The following is a 25114-nucleotide window of genomic DNA, read 5'->3' on the forward strand; positions in this document are numbered from 1 at the left end:
TTTTGTTTGGTTGGTTTTTATGGCAACAATTTTACAGGTAAAAGAATCACACAGAAGTATTGCCGAATGCCTTTAAAACTTCAATCCAAAAAATTTGTCGGGAGATATTGGCAATATAACAAGATTTTATTAAACCAAAGTACAATGGTGACATAATACTGAAAACGTACTTATTTTGGCGCATTCAAAATTTAGCGGATATCAATTTTGAACTAGTAAGCGCAATGATAAATTTGCCCTTTGGAATAGTTGCATTAAGGAGGATATAGAAATCATGATTAGCGCTATCTTTTTTCAGCACTGTATTTTTAGCAGGAATGACGCTAAGACAAGAATATCGCTAAAATATGTACGTACGCAGTAACAAGTTTGTGTTGGAGACATTACAACCAAGTTTCACCTTTAAATATTTTTACAGAAACAATGTGTTCAGATGACTAAGTTTCCAGTTGATTGAACACTTGCACAGGTGAAATATACAGGTGAAAAAGTATCACTAATTACAATAATTAGCTAAAACCTGTCAAAAATGATGCATTATCATGTCTTAGTGTGTCCCATTATCCAAGGCGATGATCTGCTTATAAAGCATTGAAGAAAAAACACACACATACAACAAAATCTAAGCCATTTCTAATTATTCACAACAAATGCTTTGGTCAAATTACATTATTACAAATATTGCAAAACAAGAAACATATTTTTATTTTGAAGTTCATGACACCAAATGATAAGGGTGGGAATATGCTATTTGAGTTAAGAAATTGTATGTCAGTTTTAGTGTGTAGAGTTTGGGTACAAGTACGATGGATTGGATCTGTAGGTCGGGAATACTGTAAGAAACTTAATAAGGAGTGAAATAGGAACTTAATTAAGGTCCATGGTGGAGAAGGAATATGGAGGTGCTGGAATGAGGGCAGTTATCCTATGAATGTAAGAGCCTAGTTAATTATTTACATGGAGGATGGTTTGCCCTGACACAGCATGCTGTTGTTGAATACTGTACATATTTTTCCCTTACAGTTTCCTCCCCTCCTACATATTCTGTTCCGTGAGGCTTGTTTTTTCCCTTTCCTCAGGCTTTCTGTTTGTTGTAAAAAGACAGACAGTTATTGTAACAGACATGTATGGTATAGATCCCTCTCCCTTGAATCTTTATGATAAAAATCTTTTGTCAGAACAGATTAGCGAAAGAATAGTATTTACACATAAGTATAGTGGAAATTGTCAAAAAATGTAATGATGGCTCATATCCTCTTAAAAAACAATATCTTTCAATAAGCCCATGCCTGGTAATAAGCCCACGCATATTTGAAATGTCAATTGATATTGTATCAATACTCTGTAAACCTTAAGTGAAACATTTTGTGTTAGCTCCTGGGCTTGTTGTAGAACATATAAAACATACTTGTCTTTTCTTATGTGAAATTGGGTCAAGGTGTTCAGAGCTGGAATAAGCTAGTAATATTTTATTTTGTTAAAACATATTTAGTGCTTTCCATTTGTCACAAGGGACAAAGAAGGCAGCAAAGATTATTAAGACACTTTTCAATGTTTGTAGGAGTACAATATCAAAATTCATTATTTCAAGTTTAGCAGTTCATGAATGTTTGAATGTATACATTATGAATTACCATTCATTGCTTTATGAATGTCACCATATTTTTGGTCTCCTATGTATCATTGTGAAAATTTCTGCAATTTGAACCAACGAAAGATGAATAAGAATACATTACCAGCTGGAGGCATATGTATTATAGTCATGAAATTACATTGTTCTCAAGAAAATTAAACAATTATCTAGTTGTTGTTTAACTGATAGGGACAATCCAAATTCTAAATATTGGCACAAATATGTGAACTTTTCAATAAATGGCAATTCATAAAATCTTACTACATGACTCACTGTTTGAGAACTGTTGATTGGTATTTGAAACATTTCTATTGAAAACATTTTGTTTTGAGCTTTTATCACAAAATGCAAATGTGAAATGAAGCATTAATTAAAAGCAATTTATATTTGTAAATTTAATAACATCACAAGCAATTACCATACAAACAACTTAACACAATTGCAGCAAAATATTCACAACAAATAAATTGAAGCCAAACAACACGTACAAAAGCTTTATCTCTGGGTGTATATTGTTGAAGCACACCTGTACAGGTGATATGGTAGCCCTGACCCTTATGTAACAGCAGTATTACAAGAAAATATAGCCCAGTACATCTCAGATACCAGGATCAGGTTGTTTAGTCTAACTAGCTATTGACAACCCTCTCCTAAATAAAATATATATTATCTTCCTTGCCTTAATGCTGCAGAATTTCCACAATTTCTGAAAATTTCACTCATTTTTGAATTTTTTTTTTTTAAATTTCAATTTAATTTTCAGAATTCTTTGATTATTTCTTCATGAAATTTTGCTTTAATGATTCTTTAAATGTAAGCTTACAATTATTATTTGAATAAGTCAACCCGGATTTTGCTGAAATCTAATTCCTATGGTTGACATACAAAAGTCTGGAATGTTTCATCTATCAGTCCAACATTACATGTTAAGTTTTGTTGTAAATTTTTAATGTTTATTAAAGTTTATGTCATATATACATCTAAAATCACACTGTTTTATCATCAATTTCATTTTAAGGTTAAAATAATCTTTCAATAATATTAAGAAATTAATTAAACCACATTGTAATTGTGGCTATAAAATTTGATATAGAATGGAACGAAACATCTTTTGTATAAGTATATCTGCAAAACCTTAATATATCCCTTTCGAGATTCAAGCTTTGGCAGAAATGGAGTGTGCACTAGGATTTTAATTTAAGTGCCGCAGTAAAATTCATATATGAAGAATTTTGTGTAGGTTTTGTGTTTACTGTTAAGGAATTCCAACAGTTCTAACTTAAATTAGGTCCCAGTGCTTGCAGAGGGTTATTGATCCTGTTTCCTGCTTTATCCAGTTTTCCTGCCTCTGCAGCTTCTGGATTCAGACAGCTGTTTACTGGGATGGGTCCCCACTACAGTTCATTTGGCACAGTTATAGGAGGAGGGGGGCACCTGTCATTCTTAAGTTAGGGTGTAATTACAGGATATGGCTAATGTTCTTAGTATCTCCATATGTGTTTATGTTCTAGAACATAAATATATGAAATCATACTAAACATGGTCTTTATTTTATTTTAAAAAGCATGAATTTGAAATTTTCAAAGTTGGCCTTTGGGTATGTAGTTTAGATTTTTTGACCAAAAAAATTACATGAAAGTGGACTTGAAGTGTTCATGTAGTGGACATGGGATGTGAATAGATGTTGATATGTTTGGAATGGTATGTATGTTTATGTTAGAAGCAAGTGGACCTGACACTGCTGGCACCTTCACCATTACTAAGGTATGTCTACAGAAAAACAATGGCCCACATCTGGATCAAAGTAGCCATCTGGACCCCCTACCATATTCTGAATCCTCGACCATCATGAATCTATTACATCTGCAAGCACTCCAATCTATTATACAATTTAAGCCTTTGACCTCCAAAATACACATCATGACTACCTGTATATATTTCTTTTACATACTTTTATAATCAAATTTGCCAAAGAGATGATATCTATCATAATATTTTGATGTATTGACCTTTGACCTGTATAGCATTTGTACAAGGAAGATGTCCATGTGGAATGTGTGGAGATTTTTCTTGTGTAGTATTGTAGTCAGATTTACAGACAATCCAGCAGTTAGTAATTATAATAGCTGTATGTGGAAAAAGATCTTTACTTTTTTACCAATCGAGTCTTTGTGTCAGCTATTTAATAGAATATATTGTGGTTTTATCCGTTCGCTGAGGAATCAAAACAAAATGTCTTTTGCTGACTGCATTGGTTTCATTGATTTTTGATTGATGTGATATCCTTTTTTTCTGTTTGGGAAATAAATATGTATTTTTAGAAAAAAAATTGATCATCTATGATCCATGAATGCATATTTTTTCTTTCTTTATTTTTTTGGGGATTAAAAATCAATTTCGAAGGAAGTTACATAGGAACATAATGGTAATACATCCCATTAGATGTATGTCAATAGAAGAGCGTAAATTGTTTGAGTGTCAAATTGTTTTAGAATTCCATAAGAATTTGCCTGAAGGAATTGTTCAGTTCTGGAAAGTTAATTAAGATGCACAATCAATGAAGTCAGAGGAAGCATAGTGGAAACAGAGATCCCAACCGTCCATGTAAATGTAATTATAAAACTGTAGGGGTTGACTGAACTCATTGTAATGCTTGGCAATTCATAATTTATGTATCTATCATTAGGAACTTACACAGACTATTGGCTTCAAAGTTTTTTGATAGAATGCCTTATTGATCAGTCAAATATTTGCCAATCTGTGAAGGTTTGGTGATGGTGCCTACTCTGACAGTGTAGCGACATACAGCTCCTGGGTAATTACCAATACAATTCCTGATTAATTCTCCGTGTAAGAAAAAAAACAGACAGACCTGATTTGCTTTTGGATGTAATTGTTACAGACTTGCACTGGAATGTTAGTGAAATCTGGGCCCAGTAATTACTGTAATCATGAGCAAAAAATTCAGAAAACTATTCATTAAAGTTTGTCAAATTTTTAAGAAAAAAAATTTCCTCATGATAGATGAGCATTTAAATTTAATTTCTTGATATTTAACTTGTGAATTCCAAGTTTATTGACTAAAATATTCCATTACATTTATTTCAAAATAATAAGTTTTATCAGTGAAAGTGTGTGTTGTTTGACGTTCCATGTACAGGGTATATAGGCATCAGTATATGGTACACTATTTATATTTCATGTGAAGTATTCAGAGATGTTTTCATGTAAAATGTATGTGGTTATTCGATATACTGTAGAGATAAAATCGATAAATTATGCATTAACATTGTAACTGTTTGAGACTTCTCTATCCTTCATTGTTCCATTCTAAAGAAAAACAATAAAACATTTATACACTATAAAGATACCAGTCCTTTTATCCTAGCTGGTAACAATATAGACATATATCTCGTTCACATCAAACAATCAATACATCAGATACAAAAATAGAATTTTATGTCCAGAACGACAAACTACATACATAAGTTACACATTGGTACAGAAAATAACAAGAGCACTGTAAACATTTTGGCGACGCCCATTGAGGGCCGACGCCCACTTTATACAACACCCACATCCTCTGTGGTCATACAGCGGTGCCAAATTCATCCACCGTGCCAGGTTTCGGGAGCGAAAGTTTTGGGATGGTGTCACTTCCGCTACTGCTGGTGTTTGACAGACACATGCTGTCACGTGAGTTGAACACACGCGGGGGTTTCTTCGGGGGCATTACTGGCCCAATGTTGCTAGCTGAAGCACTTTTGCTACGTACAGAGGGGTTGAGGGGCGGGGTAGAGGTAGGCTGTTGAGAACTATGTGACATTGTGCTGTAGGGTGTGTATGATAAATATGTGTCATAGGAACTCATAGATGGCAGATAGCGCGAATTAAGCGTGTGAGATTTTGGAAAGAATGCTGGAGTGTATATGGAACTACCTGTGCTTGTTTCATAAAGCAAGTCATGAGAGTCACACATGATTGGGGAGCAATTGTCAAGAAGGGGTGAGGTCGACTCACACTGCGACCCGTCACTTCCTTTAGTTCTATTTACTGTAGTATATAATTGTGTCATCTCGTCTGGTTCAACATACTCGGACTTAAATGACACATAGGTATTGTTTTCTGACTGGTCAAGATTTGATGCCACAGGTACCTGGTCATATAAGGGGTGAGGGTCATAAATAGGTTCACGATCGAAAGGGCCACGCTCTTGAAGCTCAGTTGCCACCGAAATATCCGGCTTTTCATAGTCTTTACACTCCATTATCTCAGAATGATTGAGAACATTAGTTTTTAGGTGTTCTTTAAATCTCTTACTACGTTGCTCACTCTTTTTTCTCTGTTGTCTACGACATCTCACGATTGCAAAAATTATAAATCCTGAAGCTAAAAGTAAAAATATAAATCCACCAATCACTGACAAAGCTATGGTGACTGTGTGAGAATTTTCAGGACTCTGATTGGTTAATTCTGACACAGGAAGTGTATAAGCTATTGGGTCAACCCCATCAAGAGTGACCATGAAGGATATTGCTACTGGCCCTCGGGCATTTTCCACTGAACACTTATATTCCCCGATATTATATTTTTGAAAATCATTGATCGTGAGAATACTAGTCACAATGGTTGACCCTTCTGTTACGATGACATATTTTTCTGTCTCTGCCGGGTTAAGGACATCCCCATTAAGTGTCCACACTGGATCAACATGTGGATTTGCCATGTACTTACAATACATTTTTGTTTGACCTCCGACCTCCGAAATTACATCCTGTCCACTTGTGTACATACTTATCTGACACACGAAATCTCTCTCAGTCAACGATGAGAAGTCACGAGCCTGGAGTTCCGCAGGGCCTTGACAAACAGGCTGACCCTCTGGAAATATCCACTGGAGGATGTTATCTTCACTCTGATTGGTCGATTGATGGAGCAAGTAATCCTCAAGCCAGCGAATCTTACAATCACACACCCATGGGTTATTATAAAGCTTAAAAGATGTAAACCTATGAGTGAAATATTGCACAACATTTTCGTTTATAAACTCCAAGTTGTTATGTTGTAATTCCAAATTTTCGAGATAATCCATATTTTTGAACGCATTGTCAGCGATCGTTTGCAAATAATTTCCATCCAGTAACAAATTCCTAAGGTTAACAAGAGGTGAGAAAGCCTCAGGTTGAATCCTGTTAATCCGATTGCCTCGGAGGCTGAGTTTCCTCAGAGAAGGCAATCCATCGAAGGAAGCCGTGGGAACAGTAGTAAGTTGATTGCTGGACAAATCCAGGATCTGTAACTGTCCAAGAAGTGAAAAAGCATTTTTTTTAATGACCCTTATAGAGTTATTTTGTAAATAGAGCTCCGTAAGACTGTCATACTTTGCAAATGAATTTGATACTAGTTCAATGAGTTCATTATTCTGAAGATCTAATACTTTAATGTTATGATGGAGATCAAAGGGTATGTGTTGTAGTGCACGACCACTACAATTGGCTGAATAGTAGCCATCCTGAATGTCATACACTTCGGTGCAACGTATGTGCATAAGGTTAACACAAGGTACCAGCACCGCGATCACCACACACACGAAAACACCAAACATTTTCTCGTAACCCTCCATTATTTAACCCATGCTACTCCATTCAAAGAGAATTGCTGTCTGCTCTGCTACTGTGTGCTACTGTGACACCAGGCTACTGTGTATCACTATGCAGTATTGACGCAGCCAGCAGTGTGTGTGGTTTTAACAAGTATCACAATGTATCAAGTCTTCGACACAACAGAGACGTAGTAGCATTAATTGTTGAACATTTAGACTTGTGTCCAGTCCTGTTGAGTCATTCTCCGCAACTGTCACCAAGCTGGTATTCCATGGCCTCTCCTCAGTTCCCAGGCCGTCTCCATTGATCTGGACAGAGAATGGTAGTAGTGATGTGCCAGCATCCCTTATCCACTGGTTAATATGAGACAAGTTGTGTGTGTAATTTGTAATCAGGCTGCGTGGGTTCACTCACTAATCCTGCCGTGGTATTTTATTCCTCAGATGGCAGTCTGCTTGAATCCTGTCAGCATCCGAACCTACAACACATGAATATAAAAGGAAAATTGATTCCTAGCTACACACTTTATACTTATATAGCTTAAGCAGGGGCGGGTTCCTGCAGCACCAGCTTTGAGCAGACTGTTATGGTGAAAATGATAACAATGTGACCAGTTTTAAGAATGAAATTTGAGGAGAAAAAATCAAAATTACTGTATGAATTTTTTAATTTTATATCAATAGGTATGCCAGTATTAAAACCTCTACTGTAAATACACTATTATTTTAATGTCATTGAAAAACAAGATAGGATTTTAAAGATAAACTTTCAAAATTTTCTTTGATGTGTTTGACTCTGTGAAGATTTCTTTCCTACTTTGCATAGTCTGTGCTTTTAACTAGGACACCTGAAAATGTGCAACAATTTTCTCTATTTAGATTGTCAAATGTATTTGCATGATAACTAATTAAATTCCTTTTTTTTACCCTTGAAATTTTCCTCCTGGGATTACCATAAAACTGATTCAAGGGAATAAGCTTCTTTCAATAGAAATTTAGAAATGGATACAGCCAAATAATGACTTAAACCGTACAACTATTTCATCTCCCTCATCAGTCAAGGGTCTAGATGATGAAAGCTAGATGGCTACTGATTCCAAATTGGTCAGTTTTCTTCCCAGAGTAGGAGAAAAGGTCATGCACATTCCAAAGTGAAGTTGGGGGGAAAAAAGCTTTGAGGATATTTACCACAAACCAACCGATTCCCAAAAACATGTGAGAAAGTACTTGTAGTTAGATTCCAGTAGAGTACACAAAGTTTTTTAAATCTATCGCATTGACACCATTAGTCCCATCCAGATCAGTTCTGGAATAATCCGGAATTTGATTCTATAAACATTTAATGTAGAAATGTTTGTGAAAGCAGAAAACAGGCGATTATTGTAGATGTGTTTTACTGGTCCAGTGGTGAGACATATCTGGTTGTGACTCTCCATCCTTCTGTACTGACTTCCTGTTTCTATAATCACCAGAACACATGTACAGACATTTACTGGGGCATAAGTGATGCCCCTCCCCCTTCTATATCCCTACCTTTTCCATCCTCCTTACCTCCCCACATCTCCCCCTCTCCCCCTTTCTACTCCCATATTACAGACATGAGCCCCTCCCCCTTCTACATCCCTACCCCCTCCCCCTTCCCCTGGTACACACAGGGAGGTAAATTTAACAGCTGGATATTGAGTTCACCTTATTAATCACAGCAAATTAGTTAGGTGTTTATCTCATTTAGAGGAACCCCCCAGTGGGAACCTGATGCCAGACAGAGAGAAATATGGTACTATGGTAGAGTAAGTACCAAGGCTGTTATAGTATGGCTGATTGGCAGGCTACTTATTGTCAAGTCAGGAAGGAGTAAAGAAGGCCTTCCTGAAATCTAAACAAAAAGTTGATGTGATGTAAACTATACTTCTGATTCCTTTGGGTTTTTTTTTTTGTTTTTTTCTCAATGTTTGACCACAAATTAAATGCTGTTTAGAATGTAGTTTAAACTATATAGGGTTTGAAGGTGCCCATTGCCCCAGTGAAGTGTGAAACTTGAACAAGGATTGAGGGAGATTGAGTGCCTTGAAAAACACATGAAATCCTGAGGGTTGTGATATAGAATCTGTGAGTATTCCAGGAGTAGGGGAGTTAGTTATATAAGTGATATTGTTCAGACCATAACCAAAAGCAGTGAAAAGTAGGGGGTGGGGATGAGATCCAGGATAAAGGGAGCTCACCATCTGTTCCAATCCAGATCTAAACACCCTTTTTGTATGGAAGAGATACTGGTAATGACTTTTACAGCTGAAGCTTCCTAATCAGACCATGTAATCAGAAAAGGGTAAAAAAATTGGGAAATGACTTGAATCGTCCCACATTTCGTGGGAAAAATTGAAAATTACTCATGTCTGAAATCTTCCGATGTCTTGTTTTGGGTTTTTGAGTTTCAACAGGTTTTAACATGCGAGAGGAAAGCGCACAACAAAAAGACCAAATTTATTTAGTCACACTTCCTTACATGTAAATGTGACTGGCAGACCATTGAAGTTTTAAGATGTTTATAAAATATTTGACACAGTTTAAATGGCATTAGTCATTTAAATTACCATTAAACATTTATATAAGTAATTGAGCTGTTAAGAAATGTCAGGTTGTAAAGGCTAGGGTTTAATAGTGTTAGTTTTCATTTTTGATACAAAATATCCATTGCAGACTTTGTTTAAAAAGTTCACATTTTTAAAAGATTAAAAAGATCATATTTCAATATAAATTGGAAAACTGTCAAAACAGTGTCATTTGTGTTCAGGATAATTTTCTTATCTGTGAATACCTGTCAATTTTTTCTCTTTTTCCAGAGCTGAAAATTGACGGATTTGATTTGAGGTTGTCACTTCTCAGTACTGGAAAACATGATTGATGTCAGTCAGAGGTTTAACGGAATCTTTCTCTGTGAAGGCATAAATAAAAAAAATATTCAGTTCTGTTATGAAATAACAAACTCTTGCTGAAAGACAAGAGATATTAAACTTCTTTCACATTTGAAAATAATACAATGATAAAAAAATACTGAACTTAAATGAACATGACAAATATTTGAACTTGTTTGAAGTTTTCAGATGAGGTCTTCACAAGTAGGCTTCCTCCAGATAGTTACAGAATATAGACAGCTTTAGACCTTCTCCTCTAACCAAAAATCAATCCATTTTATCCAATACCTGCAGCTAGCTGTCTTTGAGCTCTGTGCTGGGTAAAGCATTCCACTATTTCTAGTCAAGATATAATTTAAGGTTAGAGTGTTGGGAGAAACATCTCTTGAATTTAATCCTTGTTTTTTCACTTCAAAACTAAATTTTGTGAAAATAATGGAGACTCACGAGCATAAATCTTTGGATTCCATTATAGCCCTCTGATATGTAAAGATTTAACGGAATACAGTGACATTTCTCTCTACCAGGTACTTTGAAATTCAGATGTCTATTCATTTTTGCCAATTAAATTTTAATATTTCTAGACATCTCTTCAAACCAGATAAATTATTTTGATCCATTAGTATCTGCCTTAGAAGGAATATTCACTTAAATATATACTGATATAGTTCTTGGGTTTATCATGTGAGAAATTCAGATTTTTTCTGAATATTAAATGTCCCAACCAAAACCTATCCTATCTCCAACACACAGACAAGACAGTGAAGCAACCAGAGCAGTGGAGTGATTTTAAACTTTAACATTGACAGTAATGTGCTGTTTTTATGATGGGGATGTGGTTCTCCTTTTGATAAAATTTAATGTTTATGGCTTGTTGTCCAGTTTTACATGTCTATGGTCACTAGGGGTTTGTTATCAAGGCTGTGGAGGTCAAGCAGCATTTTCTTTCCTACTTATTAGGGTCTCGAAAGAAAAGGAAGAATCTAAATGGCACTTCAGATAGAAAGCCACCAGCTTTCTGCCCAAAAGTTATCAACTGGGTGATAATTGTTCTACAAAAAGAACTACATCCTTTTATCAATCAGGATGCCACCAACAGTGGTTTTATGAAACTGCCACCGACTGGTCTATAATTACAGATTGTGGCTACCAGGTAGCCACAACTAGGTGTAACCATAAGTTGCCTTGTTGAACCACTACAGTGCAAAGATTAGTTATGAAATTACCTCCACCAAAGAAACCAAATTAGATCTATTGTGAGATAATATTGTTCTCCTTATGGAAAACAGTTAATGAAAAAATACCTCAAAGTACATATGATACTGGTATAATCAGAAAGGATCCAAAACATGGCAGATTAAATATCAGAAGTACATATGAGCCAGTTTATATATATATACATCTATAAGGTCTTAATCAGTCATTCTAAAGTGTTAAAGTCAAAAACAGGCTGTTTCTCTCAGCCAAAAAATGTCATTTTTTTCCAAACTGAAAATTAAAAAAATTAAATTGGTCTTTAAGAAAATTATGTACACTTTAGTTTCTTTTATGCAGGCACAGACTGCTGTATAATTAATGATGGTAAAAAATTACCTGCCAATAATATCTGCCTACAGCTATAGAAACAAGCATGCACTTCACACTTTGCTTGCTTCAAATTTCATTCTCCATGATAAGCAAGATGTTGTAACCTATTGGAGTGCCTGTTTAGTGTGATCAGTTACCAGACTGAAGTGATAGGGAAGTTACATAATATCAAACACCAGTCACCCAGTAGCTGTGAAGTGTGGACGGTCTCCTGGGTCACTGAACTTGGTAACACCCTCCTTATGTCTGGAATCATTGATTCTCTCTTTTCACAATATAACACGTACCCTATGCAGACTCCAAACACAAACTATTAAAATCTGTATTCTCTGTTCCTAGTACAGGAAGTCACCATACAACCACCAAAGTCGCTATCCACAAAGAAGTTTAACACCCCTACCCCCAGAAGCCATTTTGTTTCTAGGATACACAAACTCACACTGTGACCATATCTGTAGCTCATATTGAGTAATTGACTTCAATGAATTAAATCTTACAAAGACCCAGATAAGGCATGTTTGAGGAGGATTAAAAATTTTGAAGTTTGACCAACCCCCACCACTAAGTGGAACCGAGGAGTCCCCAATTATTTAGAAGCTAACATTTTAAAGTTTATGGATGAAATTGATTTGAAAGGGTTTGAAAGAGGGAGGAAATGTATACAGGTACATGTTCACCATTCATTAACCTTGATCAGTTGTCAAGTCAGGTAGCTGGGATTTGAGTGTGGAGGGAATGGAGAGAAAATGATGAATCCAAAAGGAGTGCTACATAGAAATATTTACTCTATCATAAATATTGTAGCTAACATTAATGGGGATGGGTTAGGGTTTAAGGAAAAAAGTATTAGGTCTTCAATTTGTAGACACATGTCAGAAATCGGTCTACATCCCAGTGTTACACCTGACAGGTTTACAGGTAGATAGTGTGATGCTAATTAAAACACACAGCACCTAATTAAACACACCTGTTGTAAATTATTTAAAACCATGTCCGTTTCCGGGATCTAATTTTATTAACCCTTCCATCCCTGCAAGTTAATGTAGATTGTTCCAAATCAATGACTGGAGCAAACCATCATTGTTTAGTAGGGGAAACAGGAGAGAGTGCTATAAAATTCCTGTTTATCCATGCTCATCACGAACACAGAGATGCCCTGGATTAATCTGGCTGTAAAATCTTGTTATACACTTTCATGATAAAATCATCATATTTTTTGTAGCTCATAACAAGTGTATTGCTGAATAAACTCAAAGTGCTGATGGGAGCTATTCTTTTTTAAATGTGAATGATTAAATGTTAGTTTTGAAACTTCAAACAATTCAATTTCAGACTGGATTTTGAAAAAAAAATTGACATATATTGCCAACTTAACTATGAACATCATGGGTTGATCACCCCATTACATTTTAGCATGTCGTTCAATTTTTTTTCATCATTGCTTAAGGATGTATGCTACCTTTACATGGAATCTACCCTCTTTCCAGGAGAGTTCCACACCGTGAAACCTTGTAAATTGATGTTGACATGGTTAAATTACAAATATATTTGAAGATCTGATAGATAACTAACTGCTGTAACACGAAACACACGAACAGTTTATGTATCCTACAAAAATCAGAGTTTATGATTCCTAATGTAAGTATGATGACAAAAAATGTGATTTGAAAGATGCTTCTTCACATGAAGCTAAAATAAGAAAACATTTTAAAAACTGAAAATTAGATAAGCAATTTTTTACTTTGTTACATATGTAGATTGAAAATGAAATTTAGTTTCATTTAAGTTTCATCATTTTACTTAGTTTAACGGTATATGTCAGAATAGCTGGTCTACATGAGACGTAATGATATAGAATCAGAGTACTTACTTATGTATATCCACATTCATACTTACAGCAAGAGTCAGGTACTGCCATGTATGGTTCCCCTTACATAGTGAACATGCTAAACCCCCATACACATAGCCTGTACCAGCAGTAATGGCGGAAGTCATTATATAGCTCTACCTATCTGTACTAGGAGTTATATCACATCCTACTCATTGAAAACACAAGATATGATGTCATATGTTTCAAGTTCCAAAGATCATGTGACCTACTATCAGTCACCCAAACAAGTATACCAGCCCTCGTTAAGTTTTCAAATCTTTGCCACACAGTACTTCGTAAAGACAGAAGTACAAACAGAAACCATTAGAAATAGCCCACCTACATATCTAGAATATAATTAAACAAGTCTCCGTGGACATTACGTAAGAATAAAATGATGGCCTGCTTAGCGATAAGTTGAATGATAATGCCATTGTATTTTCTGTGTTTCTATCATTAAACACCTAATGTCTTTGTGTACTGTGCCAATAATCTCGCCGGAACAGGTGTAGGAGAAGAGCTGTGCATGGAATCTCCTGTCAACTGCGATAAGGAGGTTATTCACAGTAGAACAACTTCTTGTTGTAGACAAGATGTCCCTGACAACACTAGGACAGACACACAGAAGTATCCTTCTCTCTGATTGTAAATGAACTGGTCTAAATGTTTTTTTCCACCTATTTAGATGATACCAGTATCCTGGCTTTCGAGCTTGTACTAGATTCACATCAACATTGACTGATGGGAAGTAGGAAGAGATAAAAAAAATATTCAGAATTGATCAGTGCTCCAGATTTGATAATCAGATTTACACTTATTTTCAATTATAAAAGGCCTTCACTTTCTCAGTGAGTTCAGGTCAGGGCGTACATAAGAATAGGGGAAAAAAACGTTAATTACTCACAGAAACAAACCAGCACTCCTTGTCTATCAATGATGAAACTAAAGCCACACCCAGAGACTGTAACATTACAGATAGCCTCTGTGGTGCAAGTTCTTACAGATCCAGATAGCCTTCAACACCTTGTAATGTATGACAAGATAGGCTACTGTATGACCAGGTAGTTAGCTCAGTACGTCCCTCAACAGTATTAATCAGGTATCTCATTATCATTTCATCATTTTCCTAATGTTTCACAAACCAGCATCATTACTACAACAAACCCATAAAAACAGCATATGAATTTCTGTGTTGTGCTTCGTTTATGTCCGTATCCATGACAACAGCGTGTAATTGAAAATGTCACAATCAATCTACCTGCAAGCCTATAGATAGAACACCTGTCAGTTGATGACACAAAAACCAATACATCAATCACCAGTCTTTCCTGTAAGCTTCTCTCTTGAGATCATTGTTCAATCTTGCGCAATACCAACTGCAACGATTTCAGATTTTTCTGTTTCTGCACAAAATGAATTTGTGATGGTAACGATTAGCGTACACTGTGTGATTACTCCACTCACATTGACACGACATTGTGTACTTGCACGTGACAGACAGGTATCCTATATCAGATTTTTACCTGTAGACATATGCTTTTAATTAACGAAGGAAAACGAGGCTAAGTTGTGATAATGTTATTAAATCCAAAATCTGTTCATTATCAATGAGATACATGAAAAATAGAAATGTCTTTTGTTTTTGTCACATTTTTCACATAAAGACATGGGGCCAACACAACCTGTGACTCAAAATACTATAGAACTGGTCATTTTTACAGGTCAAAATTTGTCACAATTTTTTAATTGTATTTTAACAAATGGAAAATTCATGATCTGGATATGAAAAAACATCTAATACTCACACGTTTCATTATTTCACCGATTAAATTACTTTTATTTGATATCTTTATCAAAACCACATGTATAAACATGTATGAAGGTCAGGAAACAGCTGTATACTTGATATTATTTACAGAAAATTAATCACTAAGATGATGCTCAGCCATGCTTATCTACCAATATTAAATACATTATATATATTGATCCAGACAGGTTTACCAAGTAAATAAGGAGTAGTATTGTAAATATTGATCAGCATGTATCAATAAAGAAATACACATATCAATATTACTTTTCTATGAATATAGTAATATTTTTGTATAAACAGCTGTGTTCCCTATACTATTGTATCTTAGGGAACGCTGATGTTAAAGCTGATGTTGAAAACAATATGTCTGTCACATACAAAATAATGAGTTTAACAAACCAGTGGATTCCAGACTCAGTAGGGAGTGATTTGTATGAACACAAGGTCTGATATTATACTGACATACTGGAGATGGTAACAGCTGGTCTGCTGACAAATACATCTATATTGTAACATTCCTTACCTCTGACAATTAGCTTCCCTAACCTTGTATTATTATATAGGAACATTCAACACTGTCCATACCTATACAGGTCATGTCAGATTCTGTAACACCCAAGAGATTGAAAGTAACATCATTCTTTGTTGATATCACAGCCGATTTCTTTCTCTTTATTAGAGTTAGTAAAACCTCTCATCATTAACGGTCATGTCCATTTCATCTCAAAATCATTCCTCACATCTCTAATTGTTTGGTAACACCTGTTTTTCTGCCCCTAAGAGTTCTCATCATTATCTACCGTAAGGATTTTCATTTCATAAAAAAAATGCATCAGTTTTCATTAATTGCTTATATTTCTTCTCCAACTGTAATGATTAAATATTAAGTCATTTCAGCCTGTGACAATTATTAATGTCTGCCGTCACTCTGGAATGATCAGAGGTTTTCTATATCATCCCATGTGTCATTTTCTCTCTGCTGACAATTAGTAATATGTACATGTAATTAACATGTTGTAATGATCGTGCTGTTTGCAGCGTGGTCCATTCCTGTGTAGGCCATGTCAATTTCAGTCTGTGTAGATTATCCTAACATCTGCAGGTGTGGCAGAGTTATTTATCTAGAGTAAGTACGAATATTATTGTTACAACTCTGTTGGACAAGTTGCACCCACCTTTCAAAGGGGTGACTTGGGTTTGATTCCCTGATCAGACGTGAAATGCTGGCATTACCCTCTGCTCTCCACCCTCAACCCCCTCTCAACACTGTTTCTTCATGAAAAACTGTCCTGTGTATGTGTTGGAGCATGCGCATTACATGCTCATTTTGTTTATTTCAGAACGTGCTTGTGTTACCTAATTTTGCATGTGCCTTTACTTGCTGTACCTGTACAATGCATGTCTGACTCAGAGCTGTATGCAGGGATTGTTTGTTATATACATGTGTATACCTGTCATATGAACTATATCTGACTGACAGGACAAAGCCTTATAGTATCTTTGTCAACTTTTTACAGATTTATCATAGGTATATTACTCATTTCCCGGCAATTATCGTCCGGTGCTCTTTTCAAGACCTTTGTTCCTTTTATATTGCAAAGATATAGTCATTTGTTTTGTCCTAGAAATATAGCATTCTTATTACACCACCTAGACCCTAGAAGACAAATGCAATAAACCCTGCATTTAGCCTGTTTTATACTTTTTTTATGAATTTATAAGAAATATTCTGTCAGATTTATGAAAGCTTATGACAAACAATAGATGATTTCACCTTCAAAGTGAGAGATATTTGGATAGTTTTGCTTAAATGTGAATAACGAGTTAGCTTAATAAAATATTTACATTAAATTCTAGATAATATCATATCCTCGAAGAATTTTTTTTCTTTTTAAATTTATTGGGTGCTGTATTCAAGGAGTTATTTTAGATCAAGCTTATTAAATGCATATGAAATCAGATAATTATTTCTGACTTTTTTTCTAAAGCATTTAAGCTGACAATGCTTTCTGTTACTGGTCTTGTTTGTATACTTACTTATACTATGTATCACACAATTTAAACCAGTTTCTCTCTATCAGTGTTTATGCAGTGATTCCTAAATCTATAGACAAACAGAATTTCTATCTTTTCTTGTCTTGTCTTGTACATATCAGAATTAAAAAATTGATTAGGTAATCTGTGCAAATTTGTAAACAAAATAATTTCCACTACCCAGGAAAGACTCAATCCCTTCAGTATTAATGATGGATATTCCTAGATCAGATTTATTCTAAGAAACAGAAAACTGGAATTATATTAAATAGGAAAAAACAATCATCACCTACTTTCATAAATGATTAATTCTTGCTTAGCAGGCTAATGTGTTCCTTCGTCTCTGAAGCATTCATATCCATTGTGTGAAATCATTTGGATTTCTCATCTCATTGAGATCACAAACATATTGAGTTAAATCAAATTTCTATACGGTCCCATCGTCTGTAAATATATCCTTTGTGACACGTAGTTACGTGAAGATGTCTAGATCCTAGCTAGTTGTTCTGTGTATTTGTGACAGGTACATGTAGATTAGGCCCTGTTTTTATCACAACTGTACTTAACAACCTTATCTGTGATAACTGGTATTGAAATGTTTGTGTCATATCTGTTGTAAATAAAACGAACAAAGGACTGTTCCTTGTCTAACACCTATCATTATGTTTAATTTGACATTTGAATAACACATTCTGATACTGTATATTACATTCACCTGTTGTCATTTATAAAATAAGATTTTAATGTACATAATTTGCATACGGTATTTTTAATATTGCAGTGTTTGATTTTGAAAAATGCTTTTTTTTAACACTCAAGGAAGATTGATCTCATCTTGTTGTTTTTCAAATTTAAATATTACAAGTCAAACTTTAATATCTAAAAACAGGATTTAAAAACATTTGGAAGTAATGAAGATATAAAATTCTGATTTGTTTGGCAGTTGTGAACGTAACATATATTTACTGCTTCAGACAGGATAGATAATTACATGTGTTATATCCTTGTTGTAAATTTATGTAAATTTCAAGAACATGTTGGTCATGTCACTATTCAGTGGTCCCATTTGTTGGTGAAAAGTGTATATGATGTCATCAGTGTTAGCTGTAAAAATAGCCTGATGTTAAAAATCTGGATACAACAAGACAACCGAAGGGAAGAGGAGGGCAGAATGAAAAGGGAAGAGGAGGGCGGAAATGAAAAGGGAAGAGGAGGGCGGAAATGAAAAGGGAAGGGGAGGGCGGAAATGAAAAGGGAAGGGGAGGGCAGAAATGAAAAGGGAAGAGGAGGGAAACCCTAGTTTACTAACATAATCTCATATTTTGTCCAAACGGAGATATTTCTTACTGTTTTGTACCGAAAAAACACTCTGATATCACCATGCAGTCAGAACTTACCCCTAGAAATATCAAAGCAATGCTAGGTAATAGAATCTTGACATGCAATTTCTAAAACTTCCTTGCTTATAAATTTAGGAAAATATCATTAGATATCATTGTTTGGAGACTACTGTTTTCAATGATATGGCAGAAGCTGTTAAAAAAAACTAGCCAAGGCAATTTTTTGCATTCTATCATATCTAAGTTTCGAGCCAAAGGAGAACTACCTGCTGTTGATAATGAGTTTCCATCGGAATTTATTGGAACCTTGGAAAGATAAAAAACATTGACCCTTTACACATGGAACATCATTCTCTACACCTTCCTTCCATTCTTAGAGGGGGCCTATTTCCTACATGTGATAGCCTAATTATATTAAAGGATACAAAACTATTAAAAAAGTTTTCCTTTCCAAAATTGAATATAAAACATTCTGGTGTGTTTTAAGTAGCAATCAAATGCACACCTGCAAAAATGCACATCTGCTGTTTCTAAAACTTAATGGGGGGCAAGATAGAGGCTTGTACCTATTTGCATGATCAATTTGGATTTGAAATTACAGGTTTGTACAAGAGTTTACTGGATCTGTTAGGATGAAATGACGGTAATGTAAGGGGTATGACATGATTAATGTATGTTTGGAAACATTTTACAGAGGGAACATCAAACAGTGTCTCTGTAACGATAGCCATTAAAAATTTAAAGAATTTCAAAAGTGTTAAACGCTAACTGAACAATAGGGGTTTCAAACTGAGAAATTTCAAAAGTGTTTAAGTAGCAGGGATTCAAAAGTAGGAAATTTAAAAAGCAATAAACTGTATAGTAGGGGTTCAAAAATTGAGAAATTTCAAAAGTGCTAAACTGAACAAATGGGGTTCAAAACTCAAAACTTTGCAAATATTATCAGAAAAAGATTGTATGAAATTCTTTTATAATTTAAAAGATCACATGAACAGTTCTAATTAATAATTCAAAAAGAAAATCTTTTTGAACTTTTCAAAGGATCTAAAGCATACTTTTTCAGTTAGCTTGATCACCGTTTGACCTGTGGATTAATCAAGTGGACATGTGTTTTCTTGTATTGATAGATATTGATTTGTGCAAGTAGACTCCCGAATGGTTCATGACCATCCAATGGCTAATGAATGTTTAGATTAAGGTTTTGATTTCATTAGTATAATAGTATAATTCTATCATGTGAATTGTATTTTGCATGCAGCTGAACAACTCCGTCATGTGTAACTACATCATGTGTTGATATTACTTACAATACACCATATTCTCTACCTACCAGTATACAGTTATAAGGATGAGCCCCGAGGGATCAACTGGCGCTGAATTATCTAGCGGGCTTGCATCCTCTCGTCAGCAGGTCTCCTACGAAAGACCACTACATCCCCACAATGCTAATTGTGCCTGACATCAACCCACTCATTGTTCTGGAATTCCCGTCACCAAACACTGTCAAAGCCACTTCTACACCAGTAACTCCATTATGAAACTCACTGATTGCTTATTCTGAAAAGTACTTAGTCTAAGCACACCAATAATTGTTTATCTCCCCCATGAATCTTTATAACCTATCTCCATGAATGCTGTAACCACTGATTATACTGAACTTGCTTAATGCATCGAAACTCTCCAAGGTTTCCAGGAAAATATACACAACATAGCTATTAATGTACCTTTAATTTTCATCCACATTCACTTTCCACATGAATGCCAAAGAATGACGTTCTGCAAACTTTCCGGGCACATACACACATTGTAACTGTTAATATGGCTTATCGATGTCCCTGGCCGTCTTCCACATGATTGGAAAAGATCCTGACAAGGTCAATACTACCACTATATCTTGCAGCAGGCAAGGTTATTACCTATTCTCAGAGAGAGCAATTTATTTACCATATATAGTCACTTCACGTCCTAATTTGTTATACTCGGACAAGAATTGTTCGTAATGAAGCCACCTCATGACTCCAACTTATCTTGAAATGTTTTGCCATTTCAGGTCACATTCATCTCGAGTCTCTTTAGCTAGTAGGTCTGTATAGACAAGAGTTTTGCTGATTTTGCTAAGATATGGAAATTCACAGATAGTGAATACCTGGTCAATGTCATGTGTATTTCTGCTTCCTGTGTGGCTTTCAACATTAATTATCTACATTTCAGCACATTCTTCCTGAATTTTCTTTTGAGCTCAGAAATCATAGATCTGTTATCATCCTACTATAGGTAATGAATGTCACTGGTCATGGCATGCATTCTCCTGTATATATACTCTCCTTCTGTGAACTCTACTTTGAACTCTCCATCCTTGTAAACAGTTTGAATAAAGCTCTGAAGAGGTTGAAGATTGTGCTAGAATACATATACTCCGATGTGGTTTGTCATCAGGCACATTCAGTTATGTACATATTATATTGACAAGATACATTGTACCTATTTCTGACTCATTTTTCTCTCAATGTAAACAGGAATTTAAAAAAAGATATTTGAGACAAAGCCATACGCAATATATAGATCTGGTACAATGATTCATGTCTTCTCTGTTATCACTACGGTGATCCAGAGTTCAAAGTTCGGAGGAAGCATTGGTAAAGTGTCGTTCCATAACATTATTCGTCTACTTCTTATTTTTTGTACCAAAGAGCTTGCTGAATGCTCTGTACTGATCACAAGTTCATTATTCTCAAATTCTTTTGAATCTATTACTGGATGATGTGTTGAGGAAGTACAGGAAGTGTAAAGAGTTTTATAACTTTGTGACATATCCTGTTTCAATTATAGGGCTGTATTTTATCAGTAATATATATCATAACATAAATGTCATATAGCCCAGAGAAATGAAAGGGATCTATAAACCTGACACAACTACATGCATGTTGATCTGGTCTAGAATCAGAGAAACTCCTAGCCCAAGGCCAAAACATTGTATTATATCAAAGCTTGAGGATATATAAGACGGCTACAATAACTTGTGGATTGCCTGTAGCCTGACTTTGGAATGTGATACAGTTACTAATTAATTATACTCGTGCACCAACAAGTGTCAAATGTATAGGAAGTGTTTAGGTATCACAGCTCTAACTTCCAATACACATCAAAGAAACACCCTGCACGCTGCAACCCCAGCGTTGTGTTGCGACTCTAGTGCAGGCAAATATCAGGCAGATCAGACACAGGCTAATGAATCGGGTCAACGAGCACGCAAATAATACTGACAAATTGGGATACATTGTTGGTAATTGCTGTTTGATTGAGTGTAGTACAGGCAATCTCAGTAGATTTGGATATCAGAGTACATGTTATGTATGTTACCACATGATTTGGTTTGGTGTACTATGAAGTCAGAAATACTGTCATAGTTTTCAATATTTAGAGGGTTTTTATCTTTTATATTTTTTGCATTTCTGAGGGTGGAATAGACCAAAAAATTGATGCAACACCCTCCCCACCCCCATCCCCCCCCTTCAAAAAAACGGTCAATTCAATTCAATTAAAAATAGGAGCCACTGAAAAATCTACTATACAGTATCTAAATGTCAACAGGCAATGAACTGAATTAGGACAATCTGTTGACTCTTTGCACCCAGGAGAACTATACATGGAATCAGAGGAGATCATGTGACTTTTATCTCATACTGTTTGGATTTACAGGAACAATGTTTATATAGATTTAAAGTGCGTTCAATAGATTAGTAAACAGACCAAAGATAGATTGCTCAGCTTGTAATCCACAAAAACATCACAGGATACCTTTATATATACAAGAATTCCTCAGCTCAGTAGGTAGCCCCTTGTTAAGTGTGACCAGATCATATGATCTGCTTATTATAATGATAAATCGTTTAGACTAAAGACCTACTATCTTGTTTTGACCTGAGATCTTCCATGTTTTTAGGGTAGTGAACTGGCGAGTCCAGTTGAGTAGAGTCCAACTCTGAAGAGATGGGAGACCCCAGATTTCAATGAGAGAGTTTTGTAACATAGATACCTGACTCATAGTGGGTGAAAAATACTGCTTTATATTGGCTAACCAAAGTATATCTACCTGACTGAAGTTTTTCCCAACTGGTTCAGATCAGCCTTGATGTTGGGTTATTACTTCGGGCAGAGCCAGATGTTTGTATCCATGTTCAGCATTTTACACAGAATGAAGACATATCAGGCCAGACCAGTTATACACACAGAGCCATCAACAGTCAGCTGGGTGATAATTATTGTGTTTGAGTCCAGCTGGGACTTGTACAATGGACAAGAGGTAGTTTCAAATAAAAATCAGCCTCTTGAAATTCGTGGCCTGAAGGGACAATTGAAGCCTTAATTTGTTCCAATAAGTGATGAGGTTTCTATAAATACACTGACACCTTGACCTAAAGCCTGGTGCAATGCACTTTTCATCTCCTTCTTCCTCTCAACAGAACAGACTTCAGACATCTGTCTATAATGATCTGTTCTGAAATCTCAACCCACAGACTTCCACCCTCTGTCATATGTCTATTGTACTTGTAACTATATTTCTGTTACACAGTATCTTCCTATTAAATATTGTTATAATGGTAATGTGACAGCGAACATCCTTGTGTAAAAGTAGTTGTCAGTCAAGTCACCATTTCCTCCCAGCCCTAACATGTCTCAAAGTCGCCAGTAAGCTCTCTTCCCTTTTCCTCGAACTCCCACTCAAGGAAAGAAGTTTTCTTTCAGGGTGGAGTATGATAAATATTGAAACATTCCCCTAGTCTCATGACTGATCTCAATTCAGTCTTACACATCTTTGAAGCAGATTGTTTTATTTAATATGTCATATTTTACTCAGCTGTCTTATGACCTAAACTACAGTTTTGTTTGCTGTCTCTCAGATTCTGGATCCCCACCTGTAATGGTTTACCATTACTATCACCTGTCTGTCACAACACTGTGTCTGATCACTGCTCTGTGGTCTCTAAGTCACTGGAGCCCCCTGGAGCCCCATGGTTACCATTACTATCACCTGTCTGTCACAAGACTGTGTCTGACCCACTGCTTCATGGTCTCTAAGTCACTGGAGCCCCATCAATAAGGATTACCATTACCAGCACTTGTCTGTCATGACCCTGTGTCTGATCAACAGTCCCCAAGTCTCTCAGCTTCTGGTGACCTTTCTGTTTGACATGACCCTTTGTCTGACCAACAGTTCCCATGTCTCTCAGCCTCTGGAGCCCTTTCTGTTTAACATGACCCTCTGTCTGACCAACACTTCCCCAGTCTTTCAGCCTCTGGAGCCCTATCTGTCTGTCCTGACCCCATGTCTAACCCAGCTGTAGTCAGCTTTTGTCTCACTGTAACCATTATAGCTAGTACCAACATATTGAACACACCAACCACAAGTTTGTTGTCATTATTAACATTTGATGCTGACAAGTTATCAGAGAGAAATGAAGAGCTAGCGTGCCTGTTGAGCAATTTATCAACCATTGGAAGAAAACAGAAAAGAAATTGAAACATTTTATCATCATTTCCATTGTAATGTATGAATTTCTTTCCATGTTTGAACGCTTTCAAATACAAAGCAGAAATATCAATATATATAAAGGTAGAATAAAAACATCACTGAGATATGGTCTTACAGCCTTAATTTTTCTTCAGCTACTGCTTTACAGATGAGGCCAGGCTGTTTCCCATAACTCAATGACTGTGTAACTGTTCCAAAATGAAGAAAACATGAAAAATATCTTTCTTTAACAAAATATGCAAATTCCAAGTAGAAAAAACACTGCCTTACCTGATATTTAAAGTTTTTGATTTAAATCCAGTGAACGAATATATTGTAAAGGTTATTTAACACAGCTTGTCCAGCTTATAGGCATGAGTTTCATACAGATAGTAAACAAATCTGGTAGTGGGCTAGGATGTATCTCCCTACAAGTTTCCTGTAATTATGTGTGTGACATTTACAATCCCAGAGGCTTTAATGCTGGGACAATACCAAAGTCCCTGTTATTATCCAAGGAACACACTAGTGTAACCAAGCATGAAGGATACCCAGGAGCCAACTTCACATGCACTTGTCACTGAATGCATGTGCATAGATAATTATAGCACAATATAGCTGTCAGTCTGAACACCCTGTGGTGTAGAAATTTACTGACATGTGGTAAATATCACCTAATTTGAGGGGCATTAGCATAATTGATCTCAGGGATTTTACTGTGAAAATGTCATTGAAAACTTTGTAAATTTTATCTGTCAAAGCAGTGAAAACTTGTTTAAAAGTATTTATATTTTTGTTAAAATTTCATGTTTTG

At 35.6% G+C, this 25114-nt stretch overlaps 2 protein-coding genes across 2 annotated transcripts in view; one reads left to right on the plus strand and one right to left on the minus strand.

Annotated features, from left to right (window-relative positions):
* The window catches only part of LOC132562949 (protein YIPF5-like), a 95115-nt gene that overhangs the window by 14068 nt on the left and 55933 nt on the right, over positions 1 to 25114 (plus strand). The window lies entirely within an intron of this gene.
* On the minus strand, positions 5054 to 24642 carry LOC132562939 (leucine-rich repeat-containing protein 24-like). The gene is made up of 2 exons (XM_060227717.1): positions 24592 to 24642; positions 5054 to 7714 (listed from the first exon to the last, which is right to left on the minus strand). The coding sequence occupies exon 2, from the start codon at positions 7254 to 7256 to the stop codon at positions 5223 to 5225; it is 2034 nt and encodes a 677-aa protein (XP_060083700.1). The 5' UTR covers positions 7257 to 7714; positions 24592 to 24642; the 3' UTR covers positions 5054 to 5222.

This window comes from Ylistrum balloti, unplaced genomic scaffold (assembly GCF_031769215.1).
Source record: "Ylistrum balloti isolate Yb309-2 unplaced genomic scaffold, AGI_CSIRO_Ybal_v1 Utg369672, whole genome shotgun sequence".
NCBI classification, from domain to species: domain Eukaryota; kingdom Metazoa; phylum Mollusca; class Bivalvia; order Pectinida; family Pectinidae; genus Ylistrum; species Ylistrum balloti.

Excerpts from the sequence above, each read along its gene's own strand:
- LOC132562939 (XM_060227717.1), bottom strand. The coding sequence starts at position 7,256 with ATGGAGGGTTACGAGAAAATGTTTGGTGTTTTCGTGTGTGTGGTGATC.